The sequence below is a fragment of the Plasmodium inui genome, assembly GCF_000524495.1.
Source record: "Plasmodium inui San Antonio 1 unplaced genomic scaffold supercont1.10, whole genome shotgun sequence".
Classification (NCBI taxonomy): Eukaryota; Apicomplexa; class Aconoidasida; order Haemosporida; family Plasmodiidae; genus Plasmodium; species Plasmodium inui.
Window position 1 is genome coordinate 27,003 of NW_008481844.1, and position 9,648 is coordinate 36,650.

Here is a 9,648-nt window from a genome sequence, read left to right on the forward strand (position 1 = left end):
TTGAGCTTAACAGGAGGGGATGACTACTCAAACAATAGGGGACCACGATGGCACCTTTAGCGGATTTTTCCCCTTTTTAAGCAAGCACCACGACGAAGATGCCCATTAGGAAGGAAGTACCCTTCACGAAACAGCTATAACTGGCTTTTCTCCCCAAAAAACCAAACTCCACACTGCCACGTTGCCCCACCCCTCAAGCCGAAAGAAAAGAAGAAAAAAAAATAGATGAATATCTCCCGCCCTTCCCACGTTTGGCTCGGCAGATTATTCGCGTCCATTCTAATCCTACCGCTTCTACCACTTCAATCACTTCAGCCACTTCTACCACTTCTGCGTCATGTCAGCACCTTCGAGATAACCCCCACTCGCAGCAGCCTCGCGGAAAGAAAGGTACGCATCGTAAGACTGAACAAGATCATTTCCATGGAGAAGAAGATATCGAGGAGGAAATCGGACGAATTCATCAAAGAAGGAAATGTAAAGCTGAATAACAGAATTGTTAAAAACCCAGGAACACATATCGATGTAACAAAAGATAAAATAAAAATTTTGGGGAAAACACTAAACATTCTCCAGACGCAAAAAATGATCAATCAAAATGACAACAACATGTACAAATGGTTTGTTCTTCATAAGCCCAAGGGACTTCTATGTACATCCGATGACGAGAAGGATAGGGCTTCCATATATTCCCTCTTCCCACAGGACATAATAGACAAGTACCGGCTAGTCTCCGTAGGTACGTCTTTCCCAGACCAGGGCTTTGACGCTTTTTTTTCCTTTCCTGCTCCTGTGCCATTGTACGAGAGTGATTCCTCCCCTACAGTGCATCTATACCTGCACTGCTTCCAACCAATGCGTACATAGGCGCATTACCACCTGGGTACAACTCATCATTACCGAGTAAAGAATATCCTCCTTGTGATGGTACCTTCTTGAGTGGTACAGATAAAATGATTTGCTCGGGGGAAAAAAAAAAATTGTTAACCCTTACTGGGTTAATAATATCTGAGCAAAAATGACCCGTAGGTTCTTCACTCCATTTGGTGTGTGTGTGTGCGTATCTGTCTGTCCGTGTTTGTTTCTCTGTCTGTGTGCGTCTTCCCTCTGCTTGCAAACGAATTGGACACTTCCACGCTTCGACGAGTCCCACCCGGCGTGTCCGCCATCTCGTGTTTTTCTTTCCCCCCTGTCCCAGGCCGACTTGACCGGAACACATCTGGCGTCCTCCTCCTCACCAACGAATACGCTTGGGTCAACAAACTAACGCACCCAAGGTACCAACGAATAAGAACATACAGAGTGCACGTCGAAGGACCGGCACAAATGAAAGTACTAAAGGAGCTAGCTACAGGTGTATATCTACCAGAGGATGATAGAGGACGAAAAAAGCAAAAAATAATGAAAACAGAAAGAACACAGCCAGCATTTATTGAAATATTAAGGCAAGAAACCATAAAAGTAAAAGATCAAGTCAAAAGGATAAGCGTATTAAACATTAGCGTACGCGAGGGACGAAACAGACAAATTAGAAAAATGTTTGAGCAAATAAACCAGCCGGTGATTAAGATAAAACGAACTGCCTTCGAAAATATAACCCTCAAGGATATATTTTTCCCCAAGCAGTATCGCGAATTGACCCATCGGGAGGTCTCCGATTTGAAGACACGCCGCTTCTAACAAGTGAGAGAGGAAAAAAAAAGGAGAAAAGAAGCTAACGTAACTTTCTTAAAGTAGAAGACACAAGAAGGAAACGATAGTGAATGTGGACCAAACGAAGACGTTACGGAAAGCCCATTCATTTTCTCATCCTTCCCGCACTTCCCCCAACGCAGTGAGACGCAAATTGGTAAAAATCCCCCCACGCGCTACACAGACATGCCTACAGCCAGCGTAGCCAATTTTAAGACGCCCCAAAGCAACATCATCAGTAGCAGCGTTGTGGCGACAGGGGACGATCGAATTAACACAAAATTATTCACAACTGGGAGCTGAGGAAGATATGCACGTCATCTGGGAGGGTAGAAAAACGTCTTATGGAACGGGTTAACAAAATGGAAGAAAATAATTACAAAAGGGGGGTAGAACGTACACAATTGTTTTAAAAGGTGATACGCACGTGGGAAAAAAAGAAAAAACAAAGAAGGAAAAAAGAAAGGAAAAAAAAAGAAAAAAAAAAAAAAAAGAAGGAGAAGGGAAAAATTCGCACGGTGCAGGTCTACACGTACACCTTTCAGCTTTCCAACTTTTCACCTTTTCAGTTGCCTTTTTTTTTCCTTCTCTCCCCATTTCTGGGGTCCTAAAAAATACCCCCAAGACACGCCGAAAAATCGAAAGCTGCTTCTACCCTAGGAGGGGCCATCATCATCCACCTGCTCCTCCTCCTTCGCTTCACAAAAATGATAAGAGTACCAACGTTAATGAAAAAAAAGAAAAAAAAAAATCCTGCTGAGTTCATTCAAACACTTTCGACTTATGTATCATGCTCAACATTTGGATAATAACTGCGTGTGGGTATGCGGAATGGAGAAAAAAAAAAGAACAAAATGATGTTGTGCAGACACATGTATCTTCACTCCTGCGTAGAACTCACAGGTGGGTGTTCCAACACGTCTTACCCGATCCAATAACGACAAAAATGAAAATTACGAGAAGTATGGGCCCCACAGGATGTTTCTTTCCCTTCTTGACCAAGGAGGGAGGCACGTTGCCTCGGTGCGTTATGTTGTTATCAAAGGCGTCGACCTTTTGGTTTATTTTTCTGTTGCTTGCCATCTGAGAGTGGGAAGGAAGCGGAAGGATGTACACAAAATGGGTAGACATACAAGTGTAGCATTCACTGCCAACAGGTTCGCTGGGTGAGACATTCCCCGCGGAGGTAAAGCGAAATATGCAAACACTGGGGGGAAGGGGGGTATCGGTGGATCAACATTATTTATCTTGTTTTCTTCTTCCATTTTTCCACTTTTCCTTTTTTTCCATTTCTTCCATTTTTTTCTTTTTCCTCGTTTTTGGCTCCCCAGGTTGCTGTCTTCCCATACCTTGCCTAAAAAACGTAACTTGTACTTTTTTTGGACTTTTTTGAATGATTTGTAAAGGCTTCTTTCCTTAAAGTTTTTCGCGAAGTCTGTGAGGCTATCCATATGAGGGCAGGAAGGATGGTATAATCGGCCATATACTCAAAAGGGTCACGTGCACAAAAATGCAAATGTATAAGCGTACAAAAATGAAAATGCACAAAAGCGCAAATGTACAAATGGATACTTACATCCTTACTCACCAACAAGCGACGCATAATTTTTAGTCGTACTCTTGATAAAAAAAAAAAAAAAGAACGCATACTTCGCACAAATAATTAACCACGCAAGGCAACCACCTCTTGGGTAAACTCAAATGAACAAGTTTGGTTACGTTCGCCTGGCTGTGTTTACGTTTGACGCCGTCTCCGCTTAGCTCATTTTATCGCCCCCTTTTTTTTTTTTTTTGCTCTTTCGCACATTTCTGTTTTGCGCGCCAAGAGAAGGTTCCTACCCCGTCAGCTCACCTATTACATTCGCGCAGCTAAACAAGTACATACATCCGTATATACATACATCCATACGTGTGCCTGTATACGCACAACCTTGCGGACCATCTCAATGTTTCTTCCAAAATGTAACAGTACCCATTCCTTCACATGACGCATTTTTTTTTCTCTTTATTAGCCCCCCTCAGATGATCATTTGGTAAGAAAATGTAACGTGCCTGTGATGGAATCTTTTTTTTTTTTTTTTTTCTCCCACAAGTCAGTAACCTCCTCTTCAAACCCCTCGCAAAGTACGTACACTACTACTACCCCCCAGGAATACACACACGTGGGTGATTGTTCTCCCCAAGATGTGCACGCAATTTTGGGCGACCCCTTCACTGCGTGCACTTGGTCCTTTTGCTGTAGTTAAAAAAAAAGGCACACACGTACGGAGAGGAGCCGAAGTGAGAATAACTGCTTCACACAAATCGCAAAAGCGAAAATACGCGAAAGCGAAAACACGCATATCCGGTTTGCCCCTCGTTTTCCACTTTTACCCCTCCGCACCGAAACAGATAAACATGATCATCGTCAGGCGCATGCCCAAAGTAAAGCCCCCCGGAACAACCATTTTTTTAAGCAAAGCTTCCCACTTGGAATCCACTTATTTTGCTGGCGACTCGTCGCATAGCCGCTGCTGCTACTCTTTACGCAGAAATGACGACGACGAAAGAGTATCACCCAAACAAGAGGCAACTCACCAAATGAAACACAACTCGGGAGGCAAAACAAACGACAAACATGGGGACATGTGGAGCTTTCTAGCCTTTGAAAAAAACATTACCTTCTTTTCGGTCAATTTTTACATTCTCCTTGCCGCCGTCCTGGCGTTGCACTTTTACAACAAGGCGAACGAAACGGACAAGATTAGCGAAGTGGACCAAGCCAAGGAGCGCGAGCGCAAGAATTTGCTGGAAATGGAAAAGAAAAGAAAAAAATTGCAAAACTGAGGCAGTCCCGTTTGCGCCAACAGACAAATCGGCAGTAATCACTGCATACATATTAAGCTACACCATTTGTAACATTTCCCCGTTTTTTGTTTATCCAGAGTATAGGTCACAACAGTTTTCACCGCGAAATGGCAACCTATTCGTTCTTTGCTCACATGAGGGATGATACAACGTTTCATAAAAATCCTGTTCAAGTGTCATTCCTCAGTTCGTTTCTCTGTTCGGGTATTCATTACGACGTCTCCTCGGACGCTCACTCCGAACTGCTTTCTCTCCGGAAATGCAAAAATGTGTTAAGAAAAAAGAAAAAAAAAGGCGGATAGCATTTCCCCCCAAATGGACTATATATCGACTGCCAAAAAGCTATCCTCCAATTAGCACAATTTTTCACGTTCAGTAGGGGGAAAAAAGAAAAAAACATTTCCTTAATGGTAACAAAACGGCAACAACCCTCCAACGAATTACAAACACGACTAGCGTCCGCCACACGCACTGCTAGACATGTTTACAATTTCGAATTGGGTCCCTTCTTTCTTCCCGTTCCGTCGGAAAATCTTCTGTTATATAGCTGTCTCTTCTTTGCCCTTCCAGTCAACTTTTTTCTCTTAGACACCTTGGGAACCTTGGGCGTCTGGTTTTTGACCTTTCCCGCTCGAGCTAATGATCCGTGTACCTTTCCTACGGGGGGAAGGGGATTCAAAATCGGGTGGAGATGCGTAAAATGATCTTTTCCACTCCGCAACGAATGCGTTGGGATGCGTTGGGATGCGTTGCTATATCCCGTTGTGCCAATTTTGTAAAAAAACACCCTTCAGAAAATCGAAGCAACGATAGGATAATTCGACAAAATCGAAAAAAGAAGCATTGCAGAAGAGGCACAGACGTGTCCACATTTGACGTGACGGGGATTAAGAACTGGTCAATCGTTAATCCCACTTCTTAGTTTAGTCTACCCCATCCGGTTAAACCACAGAGAGGATCACCAAACGGGGTAATACAGGCATATACACAGGGAGCTAAATAGTCATGGGAGTTTCCTTCCCCACACATGGCAGAAGATGCACCCCTCGAATTACGAAGCTGCTTAACGCTGCTTAATTTAACGCTTCTTAACTTAACGCAGTTTAACTTAACGCAGTTTAACTTAACGCAGTGCAACGCACATACGAGCATCCCTCCTTTGCGCGTACGTGTTTATCTCACATTGGTACATCGCCGCAATGCATTCTGTGCGCAGCCATTGGCTCTCAAAAAAGCTACATTTTCCCTGATGAAAATGAAATATATGCTTACCCATTTTTTCTTTCAATTGGCGCTCCTCTTATCTTAAATCGTGTATCTTCTCTTTGGAATCAACTTCGACGTTTCCGTGAGGTGAGGTAAGTAACAGTTGCTTCACTTGCAAAAAAGTAATCTTCACTGTAATGGTTAAGATTTCCTCATGCCGTTTTTTAACAAATGTGGAAAGTTACGCAAAGTTCAAGTTTATTTTTTTTTTTTACTTTGCTTGCAGTTCGAATCGGAAAAAAAAAAAAAAAGATAAAAAAAGATAAAAAAATTTAATGGGGGGAAGCCAAACGGGGTTTCTTTCCTTCCTCTATTTGGGGATCTTTTTTTCTCTGCGCAGTTTTTTTCATTGCAATAGAGTAACGGATTCCTCCTTACGATTTCGTTTCGCCGCTTCCCAACTTTCTACGTATTCCGTTCCTCCACTACAACATAGGGGGGCAGTGCAATTTTGTTGAAACTCCCCAGTAGGCTGCGCATACAATTAGCAATTTTGGATTACCTAGAGTGCATCTTGTAGAGCGCTTTGTACCATCTGTGCGGCCTGCTTCACTACATGGGATTTCCCATTTTCTTCAAAAAAAAAACGTATACTAGCGCAAAGCTTAGTGGAGACCCAAATCGACAAAAAAAAAAAAAAAAGTTACACGAACTATACACCGTGACAAATGAATGACAGATTTCACTCATGTTCTTAAAACGCTTCCCCGAACGGACTGGTGGCATTCGACTTCGTGGTGTGAAGCATACCTGACAGGATAACAACAAAGGGGGTGCACATTTTTTTTTCTTCTTTTTCCCCATTTTAGCAACCCACCCGTTAAACCTTTTCACGACATGCTTTAATTCATAAAATGAAAGGGAACAAATGAAAAGAAGGGGGCGGATTCTCGATTGCCATTTTGCAATACGACTATTCTATTGGCCAATCCCGAATGCGGAAAAATGGCTCGCCATAAAAACAAACAAATCCAAGGGGCGAAGTTATCCGCCACAACAGAACAATTTATGTACCATTTGGGGGTGAAAAAAAGGCACTTCATTTTGCGCCCAGCAAAAAACTCACATTTTGCCACATTTTTACGAAAAAAAAAAAAAACATTTCGATTTGCTTAAAAAAGGGGCGAAGCAAAATGCAGGTTAAGCAAACGGGGGGGAAGTACAAATTGTATGACCCAATGATTACACATAGCTGGGATGGTGGCCACGCCCTGGCTTCCCTCCTGCGCTCAATGTGTACAGATGGTATTCTGAGGTGACCTCTGCTTACACCTCAATGCGTATGCCCAGAGAGGCCTTTCGAAGCCTCTCCACCACGACTTGACCGAGGCCAACGGACACGGAAAGGACTCCAAAGGTGTGGGGTAAAGTCGACTCCAATAGCGAGAGCCCCGATTCCGATATGATTTTCGCGCTTAGGACATATCCTGGGTCTTCATTCTTTCCGCTCAAGTGCAGGAATATCTTCCGCTCCTGGTTGCCGCCCTTCGAGTGGGAACCCTCCGCAGGGTTGTTTCCCCCATTCGCGTCCTCCGAAGAACTGCTTACCCCCACGTAGGATTGCCCAACCACGGCGCACGTCCAAAAGGCCCTCCTCAACTCGTTTGCCGTCTTCGGCGTGTGTAGCCAGTCCACGTACTTTCCCGCCAAATAGTTGGCCAAGCCGAACGGCCTCAGCGCAAAGGCCACGACGCTACTAAACACATTCTTCACAGTTGATAACATTTTCCTCAAAACGTACATGGGAGTCGTCAAGTGCGCGTCATACTGTTGATAACTCACAATCAAGTTTTTCCCATACCTATAATTAAGCAAATAATTTGACCACAAAACGTAGGCTTCTTCCGCTTTCGAATAAACTGTCCTAAAGCAGTATCCAAATTCTTCCTCATAGTCGAAAAATGATTTTTCTTTTTTCTCTTTTTCTAATAAATAGGAACTCACCTCATCATTCATCACTTTGTCGTATTTACCCTCACACAGGTAATGTTCATTGTAGCCATCTTGAACGTCCTTCCTGAATTGCAAAATACTTTTTATGGTGGTTTTTCCCACCGTTCTTAACTCACTGCCTTCCGCGGAGAGTCTTATGCGAATATATGAACATGGTTGTTTGTATCTTTTTAAAAACTCCTCTTGAATTATAAATGTCCCCAAATCGCTAATGGCTGAAATGAACGATGCGCTGTGAATAATTTTTATCTTTTTTTTCTTTGCAATTTCGTTGAACTCCTTGTATATGCTCAACATGAACGTATGCTCACCACACAGATCTACGTAGTGGGAGTTACCTTCCACACACGCCTTAACAATATTATACCCGTACGTCGCATAGGGACCCACTGCGCTGATGACCACTCTGCACATACTGCAACAACTTAAAATGGAATCGTAGTTACCCACATCGCATTGTTTTGTCTCAATCTTTTCACTACATGTGACACCTTCCTTCTCTTTCATTCTTAACAAAATGTCGCTAAACTTTTCTGTACTTCTCACTGCACAGAGAAGTTTTACATCCCCACTGGAGATCCTCTCTTGATAGTTTTTCAAAAGATACTCCAATATCATTTGCCCGGTGTACCCCGTACTGCCAAGCAGCAGGATGTCGTACTTCTTCCCGTCCATTTGGAGTGCTTTTCGGTACGGCTAAGCGGTGGCGCCTTCTCTGCAGTTTTGCTTATTCCCACGCGTCTGTATGATTATACTTAGGCGACGATGCAGACTTATACGTGTACCTTGCTGCTTTTTCCCCGCGATGAACAAACGTCTCCTCTTTGTCTATCGCGAGATGGAATCTCTTTTCGTAACCTCTGCGCAGCATACCAACGATGCGATTTCACGAGGTGAAACAAACTCAAGTTGTGCGCAACTCGCTGGGACACACCTTTCGCTATTTCTTTACAGCGCAGTGTTCATCGGAAGAAGATAACAAGTGGGGGATTATATCATTTAGAAAATGATGTACTCCACGTACCAGGACAGACAAAAAAAAAATAGAATAAATAAAAGTACAAAAAGGAAAATACCAAAAAAGTACAAAAAAAATGACGTAATGAACCTATTTGACAAAAAACGATACATAATTTACGACATTCGAAAATATTACGATAAAGTGTCCTTCTCCATGTTTAAGAGGCATTTGCATCTTAACCCCAAATGTGGCCTCATTCTGCGTATCCCCATGTGTACGTACATACATGCGCGTTGACTTGTTGGTACCCCCCCCTAAAATTAATGCCAGAATGGCTTATCACATTTTTTATTCGCACTTTTTAAAATAGCTAGCTACAAATAAAAAAAAAAAAAATTGCTACATTTTGGCTTGCTTCATACTTCGCGAAGAGGAACGAGCTTAGAGGAAATGCCCCTTCAGCAGTTCCTATTAACGGATGGGAAACTACTCCAGCAGTGCAGGGAAAAATGTGCACAAAGAAAAATGCATCTTTTGGGGAGGAGACATAAACAGGGTGTACTCATACTACAAAAGCAGATCAAACCCCTTTGTAGCGTTATTCCCCTGGGTTGAGTGGCGCAACGCTGCAACCACAGCTTAACGTCATACAGGTAAAACGACATACCAACAGACTGTTCCAGCAAACATACTTGGCACCACTCTGACATGATGAAAGAAAGATAAATCTGAGGCCCCCAATTTGTATCTATCCCGAATGACCTCCCCAAACGAGCATTGCCTCCAGGTTTCATTTTTCTGGGGGTGGCAGAACGCCGGTTGAACATACGGAATGCTCGGGGATGTAGGGGGTTCGCTTAGTGGTAGTTTTTCTTTTCGGAGCCCCTAATCCACGTAGCAATATGTATGAATAAATGGCTACAGAAAGA

The 9,648-nt window shown here is 43.1% G+C and overlaps 5 protein-coding genes across 5 annotated transcripts; 3 read left to right on the plus strand and 2 right to left on the minus strand.

The window, feature by feature from the left end:
- Window positions 1-423: 423 nt before the first annotated feature.
- C922_02706 (pseudouridylate synthase) lies at window positions 424-1,680 on the plus strand (the record flags this gene model as incomplete). Its single annotated transcript, XM_008818305.1, has 2 exons — window positions 424-739; window positions 1,199-1,680. 2 exons carry the CDS (start codon window positions 424-426, stop codon window positions 1,678-1,680), a joined length of 798 nt encoding a protein of 265 aa, XP_008816527.1.
- Window positions 1,681-2,454: 774 nt separating this feature from the next.
- On the minus strand, window positions 2,455-3,143 carry C922_02707 (hypothetical protein; the record flags this gene model as incomplete). The annotated part of the gene is made up of 3 exons (XM_008818306.1): window positions 2,455-2,504; window positions 2,619-2,775; window positions 3,042-3,143. The coding sequence occupies 3 exons, from the start codon at window positions 3,141-3,143 to the stop codon at window positions 2,455-2,457; spliced, it is 309 nt and encodes a 102-aa protein (XP_008816528.1).
- A 946-nt stretch (window positions 3,144-4,089) lies between these two features.
- C922_02708 (hypothetical protein) lies at window positions 4,090-4,518 on the plus strand (the record flags this gene model as incomplete). Its single annotated transcript, XM_008818307.1, has 1 exon — window positions 4,090-4,518. The coding sequence occupies one exon, from the start codon at window positions 4,090-4,092 to the stop codon at window positions 4,516-4,518; it is 429 nt and encodes a 142-aa protein (XP_008816529.1).
- Window positions 4,519-5,023: 505 nt separating this feature from the next.
- Window positions 5,024-8,433, minus strand: C922_02709 (hypothetical protein; the record flags this gene model as incomplete). Its single annotated transcript, XM_008818308.1, has 2 exons — window positions 5,024-5,196; window positions 7,131-8,433. 2 exons carry the CDS (start codon window positions 8,431-8,433, stop codon window positions 5,024-5,026), a joined length of 1,476 nt encoding a protein of 491 aa, XP_008816530.1.
- Window positions 8,434-8,764: 331 nt separating this feature from the next.
- On the plus strand, window positions 8,765-9,016 carry C922_02710 (hypothetical protein; the record flags this gene model as incomplete). The annotated part of the gene is made up of 1 exon (XM_008818309.1): window positions 8,765-9,016. One exon carries the CDS (start codon window positions 8,765-8,767, stop codon window positions 9,014-9,016), a length of 252 nt encoding a protein of 83 aa, XP_008816531.1.
- Between the last annotated feature and the right edge of the window lie 632 nt (window positions 9,017-9,648).